Source organism: Bufo bufo, chromosome 4 (assembly GCF_905171765.1).
Source record: "Bufo bufo chromosome 4, aBufBuf1.1, whole genome shotgun sequence".
Taxonomy (NCBI): domain Eukaryota; kingdom Metazoa; phylum Chordata; class Amphibia; order Anura; family Bufonidae; genus Bufo; species Bufo bufo.
This window is the reverse complement of record NC_053392.1, coordinates 21,503,919-21,525,694: the sequence shown is the minus strand read 5'-3', so window position 1 is coordinate 21,525,694 and position 21,776 is coordinate 21,503,919. Positions and strand designations below refer to the sequence as shown.

Here is a 21,776-nt window from a genome sequence, read left to right as displayed (position 1 = left end):
AGAGGGGGCTTTACCCCCTTTATTAGCATATCATCGTAAGTTATGTATTCAACCTATCATATTAACACGTTCTATTCTACAGACAGAAAAAGAGAAACAAAAACGGAACTTCCATATTAGGAATATTGTCCGGGAGTAGTGCCAAAGAGATAAAATTCAGGGTTACAGAGAAAAGATACTTAACAGCAATCAGAGTTAGTTTCTAACAGAGAAATGAAACTTTAATAGAAAGCAGATTTAGTTTTAACATATAAAAACATGGATTCCTTTCACACACGGAAAAAAAAACGGACACGGATCACGGAACAACGGAACCCCGTTTTGCGGACCGTGAAAAAATACTGTCGTGTGCATGAGGCCTTAGGTTGTGAGAAATGGACCTGAATCTTCCCCCTGCTTAGTCAGTGTGGAGTGAAAGTGTAGCTAAGAAAGTGTGAGGACCTTCTTGTGCAAGTTGCTAGGAGTAAGGCAGAGAATATTTATCTATGAGAGATCTACAGCCAGGAAAAGCTGTTTTATCACCCAAAGTGCTTCAGGGAAGAAGCTAGAAGATCCAGTATCTGCAAGACCGTGTGTTTATGGAAGGAAGAAACTTTGCTGCTGGGAGAGGGAACCTTGCTGATGCACCCTTCCACATTCTGAGACAGTTTGCCCAGCCATATCTAAATTCTGTACCCTTCAGTACAAACAGCCTTATTGCCAGCCTAAAGTTCTGCAGAGAGAGACTTTAGAGAGACGGAGAAAAGGAGCACTACAACTCCCATCATTACTGCCGTCCATACACTGCTATTTGGGGAATAATTACACTGTGATCTACTGGGAATTGCTCCTTGTTACTGTTAAATGTATTACTACTCCTATCCAGCATATTAGTAACTGGCATAGTTACTGACTCCTCAATCTTCTGCCAACCACTGCTTCCATGCTCCTGCCTTGCACCAGGCTGTCAACACATGTAACATTAATGTCACCCCAATCACCACCAGGAATAAGCCCTAAGACCAGGGTGTGCCCAGAGGAAAGAAAGGGTGCGCCCCCGCCCTTCCCAGTTACTGCATAGCCCCAAGAAGAGCGAGATAGAGGGAATTGCCACTGCGAGTACTACTACCTCCCTGAGGACCAAAGCTACCACACCTGTCCTCTGCTCCCCTCTCCTAGGCTCACTGCATAGGTTTTATATCTTCCATTTGATGGATTGCAATTATTTACCTTTTCTAGTATTCAGAGCCACTGGGTCATCATATTATCTGAAGTAACATTCTATTAAGCTGTTGTTCAGCTTTCTTGGTCTTCTACATAATAGAAGCTCGTTGACAGCCACTAGATCCCTACCATTAGAGAAATTATCACCTCAGCCTTTTATAATTCTTGATCTCATTACATATTTCAATGCAAGTGTAAGGAGAGGGGAGGTGGGAGGAGTGAGCAGGAGCTCAGCACAAGTGCTTCATTCACAAAATTACAGGTCAGGTTTATTTTTTATGGCATTCCCCGTTTTTATCAACCCCCCCTGATCAGCTGCACAAGTGCCCCCTGAGTCCCATATAGTTTATTTAACACACATGAAATTAGACTTACAGAATTAAATCTTGTGGTTATGCCTATAAAACATCTAACGGTGCGACACTAACTGATCTGGTGAGATCTGGACTTTGCCAGAAGCTTCCTTTTTAGCTGCTAACAAATCTACTGTGCTATTTAATCAAAGAAAACTGCTTTAGGCTTTATTGTTTTATATGTGTTCTTGGTTTATGATTCACTCCTGGCTTTGGCTTCAAAAACGGCATAAAAAAACATGAATGTGGAAACCATGTAAAAATAGTCATTCTATCGTGTACATATGTTTGGCGATCGAACGACAAATGATAAAACGCTCACTTGCCGCTGATCAAAACCTTTAACTTAGACATGAAGAAATTTGGTAGTGAGCACCTCTGCTCATGTAAGCAGGGGATGTGCTGCTAATAATAATGTATGTACTGTATGTGAGGACAGGGGAAATGGGCGATCGCACAAATTATAGTTTGTAGGAACCTCTCACCATAAGTGCAACATGAAAGTGAAAATAGTCTTCATCGTTACTGGTAGAGATGAGCGAATCAAATCCCACAAAGTGGAATTCGATCCGAATTTCAGGATAAATTCGATTCGCCTAGAAGCCGAATTTCCTCGTGCTTCGTATCAGCGAATCGATTTAACCTAAAAAAGTATAAATAACAAAAAAATTCTAACTTACCTCCTCCATTTGCTCGCGACGGGACGGCTGCCACCATCTTGCTTGAAGATCTCGGCTGAAATCTTGTGCGGCGCAAGATTACATAATACGGTGTGATGACGTAAGTTTGATAAAAAAAATTTTATTGTTAACTTTACACTCAGATGCCGCGATCATGTATGAAAGCGGCATCTGAGGGGTACAATGATGGGGGCGGGGGAAACCAAAAAAATTTTGAAATTCGGCGAATCAGCCGAATCAAACTTTTAAGAAATTCGCTCATCTGTAGTTACCGGCAGATTCCACCTTTGTGTAAATGGGTCTTTAGTGACCCGGAGTGATTACATGTTCTTCTGGCGTTACAGTGACATCTACTACAACTTGTACATTCTCTCTTCTTCCAACCCACCCACCACTTTATGTCTTACCTTCATCTCTGTGTTTGGCAATCTCTGTTTTATAGGTGACAGATTTTTCTGTAGAGCTTCTTACTGTGCACAAACTGAAAAAAATGAAAGCTTATAAATGATCAGAGATGGAATACCTGGTCTTCATTGCATAACTTTGATCATCATCATCATCATCATCAATCCCTCAATCATCTTTAAATGATATGAACACTTTCTGAACAAATTTGTGTTTTTTATGATTGCATCTTACTCATTTTGGGCTAAAAAATCTTTTTTCAATTGGTCTTTATTAAAAATGTTCAGTAGTTTTTGTCCTACAGAGGAAAAATTTCAGCTTATGCTAGTTTCACACTAACATGTTGCGGCAGGCTGTTCCTGCATTTGGAATAGCCGGAAACTGCCACAGCACTGCCGTACCCTGTTGACTATAATGAGACCAGACGGGGATCTGGCCTGTTTCCAGCATTAGGGCCCAGGTTCGTCCAGACAAAAAAACTATGTGGAGAAAGGTAGTTATCTGTGATCTCCTGACCGCTTATAATAGCTAAATTCCTATCAAGCGGATAAGAATATGCCATTATGCCAAGTCATTATTCGAGTTAAAGGGACTCTGTCACCAGTTCTATGGTGTCCTAACTAAGGGCAAGATAAAGTAGTGGGTCACTTTCTTTAATAGTACCAGAGATTTTGCCAAAATATTTGTATTGAACAGCTCAAGCGCATGCCAATGAGCTCCTGGCTCTCCCAACGCAATCAGAGGCAAATGGGTGAGAAGAGCCGTGAGCTCATGAATATGGGGACTCATTGGCATGTCCTGGAGCAGTTAGGATTTAAAAGTAAAGGCAACAGAAAACCGGTGACAGAGTCACTTTAGCTTTCGAACGATTACCCTTTAGATGAGAAGAGCATCATGTAAAAATTCCTGAGTTTGATCGTGTAACATATCGTTTGTCAGGCAAACAGTTACTGTACATTCTGCACCCGCTGTGGTATCTTCTATGCTGTAAATGATACCTGTTAATACTTATGGAATTCTGAATGACGAATAATGATTTAGGCGTCTACATCAGTGATCACAACAACGACAAACTATAAACAATTATTAATTCAATGCTGTCACTATGCTTGAGAGAATCAACCTTCGAATCATAGATTTCAAAAACTATTTAAAATAGCAATCCGAAGAGGGCTTTGGTACTGGCTGGTACCTCGGTATCAAATCCCTCTCCGGTTGCTATTTTTAATTGTTTTTAAAGACTTCGGCCCAAACGAACTTTGGGACGAACTGGACTTCGATACGAATTTCAGAAAAAATTCCTTTGTGATTTGTGGTAATAAATCGATTTTCCCTGAAATGGCGATACAAATAAAAATTATACTTACCTCATCCATTTGAGCGCGAAGATGCTGCCACGGCCATCTTGCTTGAAGATCCCGCGCCACATGATGATGTCAATGTGCGCCGCTCGAGATTTTGCCCTGGATCTTCAAGCAAGATGGCTGAGGCGGCCTCTTCGCACTCAAATGGATTAGGTAAGATTTTTTTTTTTTTTTAAATTAGCAAACACTAAAATGATTTAATATGAATCTCAAGTGATCGCGGGGTTTAAATGATGGGGGAGGCTCACCATTCCCTTTCATTGCACCCGCTATTTACAAAGAAATGCGCTTCATAACTAAGTAATTAGTCACGAAGCGAATTTTTTTGTAAAATTTGGCAAAGCAGCCGAATTGAATTATAGAGAACTTATATCTGTCACGAGGGTGTCTAGAACCACGCCTGACTCCGTTATACCCGGGGTCAGGACGTCGCAGGGGTTGGCTGCGCGCTCTATGTAAGATAGGGCTGTTTCCTTATGGTAGCTTTCTGAGTTTGCTTTGCAAACCCTTTTGGCTCACTCAGGGATCCGTAGCTCCTTCTCCTCAGCTGTTTCTTGTCCAGCACTCCCAGACCTCCTTATATTTCTCTCTCACACTTCTCTGGTTGCCAGATATAGAGCTTCCTGCCTGGACATCTATTCTGACCCTCTGGAGCTGTGTAGCTGTGTTCTCTGATTGTTGGTCCAGAACGCTACCCTCCGGATCCCTGTTGGACCTTTGTGGACTGCTGTGGTCACCCACCTGGGTGTATGTGTTTGTCTGTATTGTCTGTCCTCTCCCTGGTGTTTCCCTCTTAGTGTCAGTGGTGCGGACTAGCGATCCCACCGGCCCGTTCACTATCTAGGGCTCATTTTACGGAAAGCCAGGGTTTAGGCATGTGATCGCCGCACGGGTGAGGAACCCGTCTAGGGACGTCAGGGCAGTCAGGTGCCAGCCGCAAGGTGAGTCAGGGGTCACCACCTTACCCTCTCCCTTGGGCAGGGCTTTCCCTTTTCCCTCCCTGTGCGTGACGCCGGTCATTACATTATATCTGGCCCTTATTTTGTGTAGGTAAAAAAAAAAATATATATATATATTTTTTTTTACCTACTTAGAATCCAGTATGTATCAAATTGCTGCTCTGTCCAAACAGTTTCATGGCCTGTCTTTGGAGGTGGCAGGATTGAAGGCGTCGGTCCTCCAGCAACAGCAGCAATTACAACTGACCGCAAGCCCAGCGGTTGCTACTGGTAACCAGGTTGTTGCGGAACCCAAAGTCCCTCGCCCTGACAGATTTTCTGGGGGAAGGGACAAGTTTATGACATTCCATGAGGCCTGTAAATTATATTTTAAACTGCGCCCTTACTCCTCTGGTAATGAAGAACAGCGGGTGGGGGTTGTTATTTCCCTGCTGCAGGGGGACCCGCAGTCCTGGGCGTTCTCTTTACCTACTGATTCCCCGGCTCTTCGGTCAGTGGATGAGTTTTTCGGGGCCTTGGGTCTCATATATGACGACCCTGACCGAGTCGCACTGGCTGAATCAAGATTACGGAGACTCCTACAAGGAGAGCGGCCGGTAGAGGAGTATTGCTCTGACTTCCGTAGGTGGGCTACAGATACCCAGTGGAACGACCCGGCTCTCAGGAGTCAGTTCTGCTCTGGGTTATCCGAAAGGGTTAAGGATGCGCTTGCATTATGAGATGACTGTTTTATTGGTACTATTTTAGGGTGCATATGACTTTTTGATCACTTGGTATTACACTTTTTGTGATGTAAGGTGACAAAAAATGGCTTTTTTGACACCTTTTCTATTTTTTTTTTATCGTGTTCACCTGAGGGGTTAGGTCATGTGATATTTTTATACAGCAGGCTGTTACGGACACGGCAATGCCTACTATGTATACTTTTTTTTATTTATTTAAGTTTTACACAGTAACAGCATTTTTGAAACAAATAAAAATCATGTTTTAGTGTCTCCATAGTCTGAGAGCCATAGTTTTTTTTTGGTTGATTGTCTTAGGTATGGTATCAATTTTGCGGGATGAGATGACGGTTTTATTGGCACTATTTTGGGGTGTATATGACGTTTTGATCGCTTGCTATTACACTTTTTGTGATGTAAGGTGACAAAAAATGGCTTTTTTTACACAGTTTTTATTTTATCTTTTTTACGGTGTTGACCAGAGGGGTTAGGTCATGTGGTATTTTTATAGAGCAGGTTGTTACGGATGCGGTGATACCTAATATGTCTACTTATTTATTTATTTTTTACATTTAACACAATAAAAGCATTTTTGAAACCCAAAATCATGTTTTAGTGTCTCCATAGTCTGAGAGCCATATATATTTTTTTTTTTGGGCAATTGTCTTAGGTAGGGGTTCATTTTTTGCAGGATGAGGTGACGGTTAGATTCGTACTATTTTGGAGGCATACGCCTTTTTGATTTAAGACGTAACATTTATTTCATTTTTATTAAAAAAGGTATAGAACGGGAAGAAAGAAAGAAAATTGGTTAAAAATTATGTGCGGCTGGGCTCTGCGGCTAGGGATGGTGAGATGCTTTACCAATGGACACTACCTCTATATATCTATCTATCAGTATCTAGGGATTAAATATTTTTTCAGCTCTCAGCTTTCTGACTATTTGTCCTGTAAGTATTGAGATCTTTCATCTATATCCCTATATATTATGGTTGGAGGAGCGCTATTGTCTGATATTGTTTTCCTGTCCCTATATTCACTGGTATTTGCCTCTGATAGATTCACCCTGCCGCTTGTGTCCGCATGCTGAGTGTCTGCAGTGCACTGAGACGCGGTCACTGAGTCACAGCCACACTTAGCCTAAAACCTAAATTGCAGCTCTTAGAGGGGGAATTTCAGTTGAAATTCAACAATTTTTGGGTGTGATGTACCACTGCTATACCTATTAGACCGGTAAAAAAATAAAAATAAAAATAAATAAAAAAATTGGCAGTTACATTTTCTGGTGAAATTCAGCAATTTTTTGGTGTGATGTACCACTGCTTTACCTATTAGACTGGTAAAAAAAAAAAAAGAACATTTGTAAGTTACATTTTAGGTTTAAATTCACCAATTTTTGGGTGTAATATACCCCTCCTCTACCTAGTTGACAGCTTAATAAATTTCAATAATTTTTATTTTACATTTTCAGGTGACAATAAACAATTTTTTTCTGTCATAGACCCCTGCTCTACCAAGTAGACAGGTTAATAAATTTCTGTAATTTTTCTGTTACATTCTTGGGTTGACATTATACAATTTTAGGCGTGAATAAACCCCTGCTCTGCATAGGTGACAGGGAATAAAATGTCTGAAATGCTTCTTTAATTGATGCGCGCCACATCCTTTGATTCAATACTTAAACAAGTTATACCACATTTAAGCTTCAATAATTTGTCCCACATTTCTGCTATACTCTTTTGCCCAACATTTGCGCCTCAATAGCTTTTCCCATATTTCCGCTTGACTCTTTTGGCCCACATTTGGGCTTCTGTAATTTGTCCCACATTTGCGCCTCAATAGCTTTTACCACATTTCTGCTCAATCCCAAAAATTTTTTATAAATTTATCTCCCTTAAATATGGTCTCTTTTTCTCACGCTCCCTCTCCGGCATGGAACCCTGATTCGCCGATAACCGTGATCAACATGGTAGGCTCAGAAAAGAACATCGAAAGTTGATAGAGAAGATATCCAAATGGATGGTGGATGTCACTGGAGCACCTCTACATAGGTGACAGGAACATAAATTAAAAAAATCGTCAATTACATTGTCACGTGACATTTTTGAAATTTTGCCGGATAGAAACCACTGCTCTGCACATAGTTGACAGTGAATAAAATTTAAGAAAATATTCATTAATTGATGCGCGACACATCCTTTCATTCAATGCTTAAACTTTAAAAAGTTGTCCCACTTTTACGCTTTAATACTTTGTTCCATATTTCCGCTCTATAATTTTAAATTTGAAAAAATGTATCCTCCCTTGGATGTGGTCTCTCTTTCTCACGCTCCCTCTCCGGCCTGGAACTCTGATTCCCCGCCACTCGTGATCACCATGGTAGGCGCATAAAAGAACATCAAAAGTTGATAGAGCAGATATCAAATTTGATCATGAAGATCACGGGGACGTGTGACATGGTGGGGCAGTAAGTGTGCACATGCCTACATGAACTGACTGACAGAGGTCAGCCCCTGCAACTTCTGGGTCTCCAAATTGGGCACATGGCCTGAGCTTGCCCTTTACCCCTTGGAGGTGCTGGCCTGCCCTGCAGCCAGTGTATTGTCTAAACATGTGTTTAGCACAACTGGAGGGTTATATTTCCCAATGTTTTGGGGTGTACCCTAATTTTAAAAAATTTAAATAAATTTAAAACCAAAAAGCAGTGTAGGCTACCGACTCCTCCTCCACCGCCACTTCCACCTACACCGCCACATCCACCGCCTCCTCAACCTCCTACTCCATATGGACCTCCTCCTCCTAGATAAAGATTATTATTTTTTTATTTTTACTTATTTTATGTTATTTAAAGTCATTTCCCTATCCACTTTTGTTTGCAGAGCACTTGCCATGCTCTTAACCACATTTTGACACCATTTTCAGCCCTCTAGCCCTTTCCATGACATTTTTACAGCCATTTTTAGTGCTCAAAAGTTTGGGTCCCCATTGACTTCAATGGGGTTCGGGGTCAAGTTCGGGTCAAGTTCAGGTCCCGAACTCCAACTTTTTTCTGAAGTTCGTCCAAACTCGTTGAGCCCGAACATCCAGGTGTCCGCTCAACTCTAAAAAAAAAAATTTTTAGCACAGTTTTTATTTTTTATTTTTTGTAAAACTTCTTTTTTTTTACTACTTGTTTCACTTTATTTTTTGTCACACTGTGGGACTTCAACTTTTAGGGTCTGATCCCCTTTACAATGCATGACAATACTTCTGTATTGTAATACATTGGCTGTAAGTGTATTACCAGTGTAATACAGGGGGCTGGATCTCACAGGCTGTCACGGAAGGCAGCCATGATGCCTAAGGAAGGTTCCGGGCTGCCTTCCCTGCCATCGGGTCCCCATCACAGCAGCGCGGGGACCCGATGGCTGCTCCGATCCCCACAGGACATCGCACGTGTCACGGTCAGCGCTGATCGCGGCACATCTAGTGTTAATGCGCCGACATCGGTCTTTTCACTGATGCTGGTGCATACAGCAGGGGTCTGACTATCAGTGACTGTCGGATCCCTGCCGCTGATCCTGCACTCGCCCGATCACCATGAAGTACATGTACGTCACTGGGCTTTAAGTCACGTCCAGATATGACATACATGTATGTCAACGGGCGTTAAGGGGTTAATGACCTATTCTGAGCATAGGTCATCGATATCTAAACACTGCACAACCCCAAGTTTTAACTCTTTAAAAAAAAATCTAATCTATTGAAAAAATGCTTCATATCACCATAGTCCATCCATAGAGCTGTGTGAGGGCTTGTTTTTGTTTTAACTTGCAGTTTTTATTAGTACAATTTTGAAGTACTTACAGCTTTTCAACTTTTTAAATTAAAAAAATGGAAATTCGGGAATTCCCAAGATCATAGCACTATTGCTAATCGATTGCAATACTATTTGACTGAAGTCTGTGGTATAAGCGATCCAATGGCTGCAATGTTCAAACCCTCCAAGGGTGCTAAAAAGAAAAGGTTATTTTCCCATTTTACAAATAATATTGCCGAGTGGAACATGACCAAATTAAATAAAAAAATAATATCATTAAAATGTTATAGTATTCATTGAAAGGCGTAAGGGAAGAATAAAATCAAATGTGCGTCACAGAGCCTGAAAGAGTTATTTAAATAAGTACCCAAAATGATTCTAATAAACACTACTGGCCTCCTCGCAGAAATCATTTGACATCACTACTACATTTGTACCAACCTGTAAAATAAAGTGAATTTGCTTTTTTTACTGCAATGCAAAAAACAATGGTGGTAATGGTGGAATTAAACTAAGGGTTTTTGCCCCCTTCCCCCCCCGATTCTGAGTATGGATCCCGACCTCTCAGAGGCCGTGACCGAACGTCCGTCTGTCTCCTACCGCCGGGGTAGAAGCCTTAGGGATCGGTTGGTGACTAGCCACTACACGCCTCCAGTCAAGGTGGGCACATGGCTGGACCGCAGACCGGTGGGTCTTTACAGATGTGGTGGCTGTAAGGCCTGCGTGTTTTTGAACACAGCGAGAACCATTATTGGATCAGCATCTGGACAGACCTTTCAGATACGTGACTTTATCAACTGTAAATCTAGGGGTCTTATCTATCTATGCCAGTGCACTTGCCCCCTTGACTACGTGGGGAAAACTATCAGGGAATTGAGAAGACGTATCCTTGAGCATGTAAATGATGTCAAAAATAAGGAAGTTACCCCGATTGCGACACACGTAAATGAATTCCATGGGGGAGACCCTAGGTGCCTCCGATTCACAGTACTAGAATTGGTACATCCATCTCCACGTGGGGGTGACTGGGATAGGAGGATCCTACAAAAGGAGAGTGAATGGATCCATAGACTCCGGTCCCAGTCCCCCCGCGGGCTAAATGAAAGATTAACTTTTTCATGTTTTCTGTGACTTGCCTTTGGCCTTTTTGCCCTTTCGCGCTAGGTCCTTATCTTCCATTCCCCTGCCCCTTTCCCTTCCCTAACTTTATTCTTGCTACTTATGAGCCCGGTAGTTAGTTTTGTCCCTTTACTGGACCGGGTGCGCGAAGCACCGAAACTATGATTATCTATAACGGTGATTATAAACGGTTTCACCGGTTTTATTATATATTGTTCTATCAGTGTTTATCTATTTACTCAAAAATCTTGTCCTTTATATGTGTACCCCCGCTCACTGAGTCCTCATATAAACTAAGATTTGCAGGGTGTAGGGCATGGTCGCCTGTTTTGGCCACTGTATCATATACCTTACCCCTGCTATTCTCTGGCTTGTATTATACACTATAATTAGGTTTACTACCTGTGTTAGGCAATTTTTGTTATTCTGCTCACAGTCTAGTGCACGATCCGGTGGTCTGCGTTCCATGTATGGAACGCATCGGCCCGAGGAGATGACGTCGTACCTGGACGCCCTCTAGGTGATTGGCTAGCTGTTCAGGCTGGCACTGGGCTGGAACTTATGTCCCGATGACGCTACTTCCGGTACCGGAAGTCGCGTCACGTGCGTTCCACCCTGGAACGCACGCTACCTTTCATGGCGCCGTATATGCCTTCCACATGGCGTACATTGCAGTCCTAGGCGGAGTTACTGGTTGGGACCTCACCCTGACACAGGTATTAACAATTAGAAGACTCTTTATGGTGAGTATAAGAGGGGGTAACTTTGTGAGAGTAATAGCTGGACCCAGGGAGGGGACGTGTGTCTATGGCTTGACTACCAACAGTAAGTAACATGATCTCAGTACCTCTAGACATGAGTTGTCTGCAGCGGGACCTTGGTGATACATGCTCTTTCTTGTCATACAGTGGACCGGTATCTAATAGGTTGACCTGGCATGGGTGACTGTTGTTGGTGCTTCAACATATATCTGAAGGTATGCTCATCCTTCTATTCACCTCCATGATCCCCTGCATTTTGAGTGGTATATGACTATTTGATGATCTTCTTACTGGGTTTATAGTCTACCTCTGTGACTGATACATGTGAACATCAGTGACACGCTTGGTCTCTGCACACTTCTAAGGGAGTTATTTGCTTTATCTATATGACTGATCGAGTGCCCTTAAGTATATGGAATTTCCTCCTGATACCGTGAGTGAATCCCTCTATTTTAACCCATACTGGTGGTGGTCATTCACACTTTTGTATGAGGTGCTGGGATACATACTTAAGCCTTTCATACGTATATATGGATATCCTTCTCTTTTTCTCTGCAGATATGATGCACACATATGATATATCAAGACTGTCGCCATATGCTCCTCTATCCGTCCCTCCCAACATCGTCATCTGGTCCAAACATTTTTTGATCTCATTACATTTTTTGATCTCATTATTGAATGTCATAATTGACACCATTTATTGAACGGCTTCTTCACGGATTTGCCAACTGTATCGGGGCTTCCTTCCGTTTACTTTATATGCCGTCTGTATCTATTTAATTATCTTTTATCTATTACCCCCTGATGATCCCACACCGTGGGGGAAACGCGTTGGGGTTGACCACGGTTTAATTCTGTGGCATCTAGCGTTATCCTATCTAGGTGTTGTTTTAGTTTAGTAATTTGCTGCACCGTGTACCTGATGATAGTTTCTATCGTCGGGGCTGTATACACTGTGCTTTTTTTCATATTTTTGTTTTTGATCCTCTCTGTCCATGCCCACACCAGCCCAATACCCTATATATCACCCAATTTTGATCACTTGAGGGCTGTATAGGAGTTTTTAGCTAGGTTCGAGGACAGGGGGGCTCCACCATCAGGAGCTGCCTCTGGGCTCAGGGCCAAGCTATAGTACATGTTAATAGGGTCAGTCACCCCATTCCCTAGCAGCATCTTTGTTGGCCTGGTGTGTGCCTGGACATAAAAGGATAAGAATTTGTAATTGAATATTAAAATTTATATATTTATAGATTTATTAGGGTTACTCTTTAGCTGGACTTCTATTTTTTGCCCCCTTCCCTCTCACCAAGAAAAATAAAAAAACAGAAAAGTTAATCAAAAAATTAGTATGTGCCAGTTAGAAATGCAAAGCATACAGCTACAGTACACCGACAGCAAAACACAAAGGTTATAGTTCTTAAAAATGAAACAATGAATGTCTCGTTTGGACAAAAGTTAAAAAATTTAGTGAGTTGAATGAGAGAAGATAAAAAATTATTTCTATGATAAGTACGAGCTTTTTCAAAAAATGTTTGAGAGCTTTGGTAGTATTCCACACATCACTGAAGACAGTGAGGCTCAGTGGAGGAAAAAAAGTTCACAAAAATTAAGCTTCATGTACAGAGAGGACTTGATATACGACATGTGAAAAGAGTCACTATATAGACATAGTAGTATTATAGGTTGGACTTGATGGACCTGTCTCTTTTTTCAACTTCGTCAAATATTTTATTGTATTTTACACTCCATAAGACATATAGGTTTTAAAGGAAGAAAATAAAAAAAAATGTTTTTCATCAGACCTCAGATCAGAATCCCAACTTTCATCAGACCTCAAATCAGACCCCAAATCTTCATCAGATCTCAGATCAGACCTCCAATCGTCGTGGGAGCCCCAATCCTTATCCTACCTCAGATCAGACATAAAATCTGCTTTGGATGGTTCCACCACTCAGGAGATTCAGAGTGCTCTTCCTGCAGCACTGTGGTGTGAGCTAATGTCACACAATGTCAGATTATAGTGCGCATAATGGAAGTGCTCATTAGTATTTGCTTCATAAGACACACTGGCATTTTTTCCCAACTTTGAGGGGAAAAGTATGTCTTATGGAGCAAAAAAAAAATGGTACAATATGAGAGGACATTGAGGAAACTGAACAATAAAGGTAAGATGATTAATATTGCATTGGCAAAAGATAGAGTGAAGGAGAACCTCAGAGAGAGGCAGATCTAATTTGAACCCCAGTAGCAGAAAACTTATTTAGTATAAGATGGAGATTTAAAGTGTAAAATGAGGCTGAAAAATCCAGAAGAACAAGAATAAAAATGGTCGGCATTGGATTTGGGTATAAGAAATGTTAGTAAGAGCAGGATCTTTAATGTTCAGACCAAGGAGTCCATATTTTAGTTCAGGAGAAAATGGGCAGAGAGACAAAGTGTTGTAGGAGATTGGAGACAAAGAGGGGGTTGTGGGGCAGGATGGTAATCATCAGTACAGGTTGGACAGAGGAATGGTTTCAGGAGACAGGGGTCTAAAAGTTATGTTAAATAGAAGAGGGAAAAATACAAGAAGGGAGAGATTAAGATGTCGTCTGATGAAGACGAACATAACCCCCAGCATGCTACCTCCAGTAGTTAACACTAAGTACTTCACAGGTAAGTTATAATTTGACGTCGGTCACCATCTGCATATCGCTTGTATGTTCATCTGGTGTTTGCAGAGGTTTCCTTCCGATACTCTTTGTCTTACATAAAAATTATGTAATCAGAGGAGCTATGAATTATTATAAAGCACTAGTTCCAGGCCACTGTGCATAGGAAAGGGGTTTAGAGTAGATATGCAATATAATACAAAGAATACACTACGCAAGAACCAACTGGGTTCCAGACTGGCAGAGGGAGAGAGGACCCTGATCATGAGGATCTACAATCTACAAGGGATGGGAGAAGGAAATGATAGGTGAGGGCACAAGCAGCTCATATGGTAATGTAGTCTCAGCAGGGTTATTGTGGGTTTCAGGTTATCCTGAGGAGCTGGGTTTCAGATTGATTATGAAACATGGATCATGGAGGGAGAGGCTGATGTGCTTGTTTAATGAGTGCTAGAGTATGTGGAATGCACTGAAGAAGTTGTGGGGATAATTGTGTGAGGGGCAAACAAGAGGAAAGCAAAGATTACAGTATGTGTGGTGATGTATCTGGAGGGGACAGGTTGTGGACCAGAGTTTACATGTGCGGAGGTATCAGGAGGTCACGTCAAAGATGGAAAGGACAGATTGTGGGCAACCCTTGTATGTCATTGTTAATATTTTGAACTAAATTTGTTGGGCAATGGGCAAACAGTGAAAATGGAGGCAGAGTGGAGATGCAAAGAAGAAAGGAAAGTAGAGGTGGATTAACCGGGCAGCAGAGGAAGAATTGGTGGGGTGCAAGAGTGTTAGATTGGAGGACACAGAGAAGGATGCTGCAGTAGTCTAGGCAGGAGATGATGAGAGAGCGTGCACTAGCATTTTAGTTGAGCAAGGAGTTGGAGGTTGCAGGATGTTTCATATAGTTACATAGTTAATACGGTTTAAAAAACATCCATCAAGTTCAACCAAGGGATAGGTGGGGACGCGAATCCCAGAAGGAAGTGAGACTCAGATTTCCACATGTTTTCATAAGCATTTATGTTTTTAACTTTTAAGAATGTGGTAAGGGCTTGGATGTGTGATTTGAAGAAGAGGGTAGAATCAAATGTTATCTCAAAACTTGTGAGACTTGGAGCCAAGCAGCATATAAACTCATGCAGTGTTCATTATCAGTCTCCACCTGTATTATTATATGTGCATTACATGCCCAAATCATCTCAGCAGCTGGAGATAATATAAGCAGCACTTCTGGCCTGACAGGTGTATGCTCCAGGCTGTACTCCGTTCCCCTACAATCACACAAATCCTCTTACCTTCTCCCCGTAGACATTCAGTAGCTGCTGGGACACATGGCCGCGGCTTCCTGCAGTCTGTGCTGTTCCATAGATCAGTATAATCAAGGATCTGTATATAAAAGGTGATGTTTTCCTCAGCCAGGAATTCCCAGGAGAATTTCCACCTTGCTTTCTGCTATGAAGAAAAACATTCTTTTTATTTTAGTCATAAACAAATGAATAGAAAATTATAGGATTCCAAACCTGATTATTATCTGAAGCCAAGAGCAAACATATATAGAGACTTATAACTCTTGAGGGATCCATGAGTGGTATTCTCACAGGAGAAGGATTCGGTGGTTAAATCTGAAACAGGAATTAGACGGAATAAAGGTAATGTAACTATACAAATAGAATAACGTACAACTACTATGTGGCTCCTGCAGTGGCTGGGCTGGAGGTGACCCCCAGGTATCACCATGTGTTGCTGCTCTCCGAAGGGGATTTTATTACAAGACCCGGAGGCTCGTATTGCCATTCTCCTTCTTTACTCTGACCAATAGCAGCAAAGACAAAAATATTGAAACATTTGAACAGCCCCTCCCCATAGTCCTAGTATAACAGGCCACACTTCCTGTAAATCCTCCTCTTTCTTTGCTGCTGACCGCAGAGATAAGTACCTATGATATATGTGGGATTATTATTATTACTATTATGTAGTTTTTTCCCCCCTTTTTGGGTTGATGGGATATACTGTTGTGTTGCAGGTTTAATTTACAGGCTCTCCCCTATTTCTTTTGCCGTGTAACTCTTTGACACAGCTCTGGTGTCCCTGTTATTCAGGAGAACCCCTATGTGACCGATTATCTCCTCATGGGGTTATGTATCCCCTTCTGTCTGTCCCTTCTTGTGGTGATTGTCTTTTTTGCTTCTGACTGAGTTTCCTCAGTCCCTTCAATCAGCTTGCTCCCCCACGGTCCCCCCTTCCCCCTCGGCTGTTTTCGCGCCGCGGCTCACCTCTGATCTTGCCGCCGGCTCTCCTGCTTGCTGCGCTTCGCTCCGCCCGAGATCTCGCGAGATCTCGGGCGCTTCCGCTTCCGGGTTTTCAGTGCGGCGCTCCGGAGTCTCGGCGTCCCCTGCTCGGCATCTGCTCTCCGGCTCCTGTGCATCGGCGGCCTCTGCTGCTCTCCGGCTCCTTCCTTTTAAGGTTTTTTCTTTCCCCACTTTAGCTTCTCCCTGGCTGGGGAAAATCCTCACCAGCGGAGCTCATAGGGTAGGATTCTATTTATAATTAACCCTATCACTACCAATAGTGAGGCAGGCTGTGTTTATCATGCCTAATACAAGTCACAGTGGGCAAGGCCCTATTGAGGAAGACATGCCTCAAGTTGATTTAACCCCTTCTGGGGATGATGGTGACACAGTGATATCCCCTGTGGATCAGTCCCTGGTTTTTCAAAACACATTATCTAATGTGATTGCTGCGGCTATGGGATCAATGACCTCTGTCATTTCCCAGTCCATTGCCCAGGCCCTTGCTACCCATCCAGCTGCCTCTCCCACCCCACAGCCCGCTACGGTTTCTAAACCAACCGGGCCAGGGCCTGCCTCCAGAAAACGCATGACTGGTGACGATGTTTCCACCAATGTTGGCGCGCTAGGTCCGCGCAAAAGAGCCTGTACGCGTCAGGCAGAACGTACGCGAAACTGGAAATGTGCTAGAGCACAGCAGGATACAGCTTCCGACTCTGAAGTCGGTTCTGATGAGGAGGCTTTAGATGACGCCTATGAGGAGGCAGAGGACGACCCTTCTGGGGTCATAGATTCTAACCCCTTACCTGGGTGTAGCTCCATGGTTTCGGCAGCAGATGTATTCCCTGCTTCTTTGACAGATCCCTCAGGGGAGCCTCTGTTTGACCCGGATTCCCTCCACCACCCTCGGTCGGCGGAGTGGTTGCCATTGGATCATGTATCCAAATATTTGGAGGCCCGCGTGCGTTGCCCCCTCTCCAAAGAGACGCGCAACAAACTTAGGGCAGAATGCCCCAGGCCCATAGTTCCCAACAGGGTTTGTGAGACTCCAGCGGTAGACCCCAAAATGACCCAATTCCTCACCAAATCTGGGTGGAATCCGAGGAAGGGTTTGAAGTCGGCCCTGCACGCTTGTCAGGACAAGGTCCTGGACATATTTGGCCCCCTGGCAAAGATCTTCGACTTGGCCGAAGCTGCCAAGGCTGAGGGTAGGCAGGTAGACCCTCTAGAGCTGCGCGAGTGGGTGCAGCGCGAAATTTGCGTAGCAGGAAACGTGAACACGTCCCTGGCTATTGAACGGCGCAAGGCCATCCTTTTTAAAATTGAGCCAAAACTCTCCAACTTGGCGCTTACCGAAGCCGATAAGGAGGCCCAGGGCCTGCTCTTTGGCGAGTCCTTTATCAAGGACTTAGGACGATTTGTCGGTGCTTTTACTGCACTCGACAAAGCCCAAAGTTCAATGAAACGGGTGTTTCATGGTAGGGTCTCTACCAGGGCCGGCAGTTTCAGGGGCCGCCTGTCCGGCCGTGCCCATTTTCAAGCCCGTGGTTCGGGCCGAGGCTCCTTCGCCCAGAGACCTGCATTCCAGGACCAAAGGCGAGAGACACCATCCTTTTTCCCTTCCCGGGGAGGATCCTGGAGACCTAGAGGATACAGAGGACACCCTGGTTCCAGACGTCCCTACGGTAAGACCAATGCCTCATGTCAATTCTTTAACTGTTTGCGTAGGGGGCAGACTCCGGCTCTTTTCTCGAGCTTGGTCACGCATCACCTCGGACCAATGGATTCTATCCACGGTCAGGGGTTTCCACATAGAGCTGACGTCCTCTCATCTACCCATTCCGCCCCCACACCCTGCAGTGCTGTCGGTAGAAAGCCGCTTACTGGTGGACTCAGAGTTATCAGATCTCTTCCGCAAAGGGGCCATAGAGCCGGCACCAGCATCCCCGGGTGCGATAATCAGCAACATCTTCTTGGTGGCGAAAAAAGGGGGCCATCTGCGGCCCGTCATCAATTTACCCGCCCTCAACGCGTTCGTCAGGTACCGCCATTTCAAGATGGAAGGCATCCATCTCCTTCGGGACCTTCTTCAGGTGGGCGATTGGATGGTCAAGTTGGACCTGAAGGACGCTTATCTTACCGTCCCTGTCGAGGACGCGTCCAGGAACCTTCTATGCTTCTCTTGGAAGGACAGGATTTGGCGGTTTACTTGCCTCCCTTTCGGCCTCTCTTCAGCTCCATGGTGCTTCACCAAGCTGATGCGCCCGGCCATGGCCTGGCTGCGCAGTCGGGGAGTTTGCCTCATCGTCTATCTGGACGACATCCTGATCATGGCACAGGACCATTCGGTGTTACTGAATCACCTTCGCTGGACAATGGATCTCCTGTCGGATCTGGGTTTCCTCCTCAATCAGGAGAAGTCCTGTCTCACTCCGGCGCGCAAGATGGAGTTCCTGGGGTTTCTGGTGGATTCCACGGCAGGAACTCTTAGCCTACCACCGGCCAAGGTCCGGTCCATACGGAAGGAATTGTGCAGAGCCAAGTCATCTTCCCAGATCCCTTTGCGCCAACTAGCAAGGATCATAGGCCTTCTTGCCTCATCCATTCAGGCGGTCTTCCCGGCCCCACTACATTACCGGGCTCTCCAACGACTGAAGATCTCCCACCTGCGGACGGGGGCTTCCTATGTGGATTGGATTTCCCTGGACGAGGAAACCAAGGAGGAGCTATCCTGGTGGATCCTCAATTTGCAGGCTTGGAACGGCAAGGCCATTTTCGGTCATCGTCCGGACTTCGTGGTAGATTCGGATGCCAGCCTGTCGGGCTGGGGTGCTCATTGCGAGGGGATCTCAACCGGAGGCGGCAGGTCAGCGGACGAAGCGGGATTCCACATTCTATCTCGGTTGGCGAAGGATTTCTGGGACTACTGCCTGGACAAGGAGTTGATTGTCTTGGCAGAATATCTTACAGGCGTCCAGAACTTTCGGGCGGATTGGAGCTCTCGATATCTCTCCGACTCCAGCGACTGGCAGTTAGATCCAGCGGTGTTCCGTTCCTTAATATCTCTGTGGGGACCTTGCTGTATCGACCTGTTTGCCTCCCGCCTGAACACGCAGATACCACGTTTCTACAGTTGGCGCCCGGACCCGGAGGCCGAAGCGGTGGACGCGTTCCTACAGGATTGGTCCAGGGGCCTGCTGTACGCATTTCCTCCTTTCCAGCTGATTCCCAGGACCCTGATTCAAGTACGCCGTCATGCAGCGGATCTGGTTCTTCTGGTCCCGTTTTGGAATTCCCAGTCGTGGTTTCCTCACCTTCTGGAGATGATGATAGAGACCCCGTGCCTGCTCCCGACATCTCAGACTCTCCTCCGAGGTCCGAATCACCAACCACACCCTCTTCTCCTGGACGGATCCCTGCGCCTGTTGGCATGTCGAATTTCAGGGGACCCTGGGAGGTCCCAGGAGTTTCGGGAACAGCTAGAGTCCTCTTGGAGAACGCTTGGGCCCCAGGAACCAGAAGATCTTACAGATCTGCCTGGGGATCTTGGGATCGCTGGTGCGTGGCTAGGGACTTGGATCCCGTTTCGGCACCTGTGACGGAGATTTTGCATTTTCTGTCTTCTCTTTTCGACCAGGGTAAGGCCTATCGCACGATCAGCCTTTTCAAATCGGCCATTTCTGCGTCCCATCAGGGATTTGATGGTACTCCCGCGGGCCAACATCCTTTGGTATGCCGTCTCTTGCGGGGCTCTCGGATGTCTCGTCCTCCTAGGCATAGATTTTCCTCTACTTGGGACGTGTCTTGTGTCCTTTCCTTTTTGTCTTCTTGGCCTCAGAATACAGACCTTTCCTTAAGGCAACTGTCGGCGAAGCTTGTCACTCTTTTCTGTCTAATTTCCTGCAAGCGGGTGTCCGACGTCCGGGCTTTGGATTATGATGCCCGCTCGTACACTCCGGAGGGGGTCTCTTTTGACATCTCTAGGAGGACCAAGACTCACATTCGTTCAGTCGCTTATCCTGCTTTCCCGGCCTCGCCTTCTCTCTGTCCGGTGGAATGCCTCAAGGAATATGAAGCTCGCACGTCACTTCATCGTTCGCGAGAATTTTCTCATCTCTTCCTCTCTACCATTCGTCCTTTTGCCCCAGTGACCACTCCCACGCTGGCTAGGTGGATGAAGTGGATCACTTCTATTTTTTCGGCGCATTCCGCTAGGGGGGCATCGGCTACCTCTTTGGCGGTTTCTGGCGCCAGACTGGAGGACATTTTTAAAATTGGCGGACTGGTCCAGAGTATCCACGTTCAGGGAATTTTATTTTCGGCCAGGTCCTCACGTTTTCTCATCGATCATTGAGAATTTATCTTAAACTTTGAACTTGCAATACGAGCCTCCGGGTCTTGTAATAAAATCAGGTGATTTTCCTATTTCATGACGTAAAGTCATGATTTTATTAAAGACACGGAGGTGAGTATTGCCCACCCTATGGTCCCTCCCTATATGTATGTTTATTATTATGAAGGATGTTTATTCCGAAAGATATTATTGATTTGTGGTCATAATGCATATTGATTTTAACTCTATGAGTTTTTCCTGAGTAGGTTTGTCGCAACCAGTTGATTTTGGATACCATGTCCCTATTGGTTTCTATCATTCTCTGTTTTCACCTTTTCAGGTTGAGACCGGCCTGGTGTGCTGCATCCATTTGTCTACGTCGTCGACAGTTCGGTTCCAGACGATCGTTTGATATGGACAGGACGAGGAGCATCCTGCGGTGTTGTTTCCAGTTGTTCCCGTTTCGCTTCCGGACGGAAGGCGGTGGTTGTTCCATGATGTTCTGGGACTCTTGATTTTTCCGGTTCAGTTGGACTTTCGGTCTCGTGTTACAAAGAAAGAGGAGGATTTACAGGAAGTGTGGCCTGTTATACTAGGACTTTGGGGAGGGGCTGTTCAAATGTTTCAATATTTTTGTCTTTGCTGCTATTGGTCAGAGTAAAGAAGGAGAATGTCAATACTCGCCTCCGTGTCTTTAATAAAATCATGACTTTACGTCATGAAATAGGAAAATCACCTGATTGTAAGGCATGATGCAGGGACCTAATTGGAAGTCCAGAGCGTTTGCAGTAAACCAGTGTTGTCACACACACAGGGAGTGGGGAAGTGACCACTGAGCTCAACCCGCACCCTTGTCCCTGCCTACTTGCCTCGCAAGTCCTAGGAGACAAGGGACAACTGGTCAACAAACCCTAACTTAGGTAAGTGCAGGGAAGATGGACAAACATACAAGCGATGTAAAACAAGCCGAGTCTCAAAACCAAGAGAGCAGCATGGTACCAAAGGAGCAAGCAGATTTTTTCTCCATTAAAAGCAGTTACAAAAGGTAAATACAAAACAGGCCTCACATCTCGCTAACGCGTTTCGGGTACACGCGTGTAGCACCCTTAGTCATAGAGTCACTAGATGACTACACCAGT

General features: G+C 44.6%; 1 protein-coding gene across 1 annotated transcript in view; it reads right to left on the bottom strand.

The window, feature by feature from the left end:
* The window catches only part of LOC120998899 (vomeronasal type-2 receptor 26-like), a 158,522-nt gene extending 142,081 nt beyond the window's left edge, over window positions 1–16,441 (bottom strand). The window contains exon 1 of the mRNA XM_040429778.1: window positions 16,290–16,441. Coding sequence (XP_040285712.1) covers window positions 16,290–16,441 — 152 coding nt within the window. The remainder of the gene's footprint in view (window positions 1–16,289) is intronic.
* Between the last annotated feature and the right edge of the window lie 5,335 nt (window positions 16,442–21,776).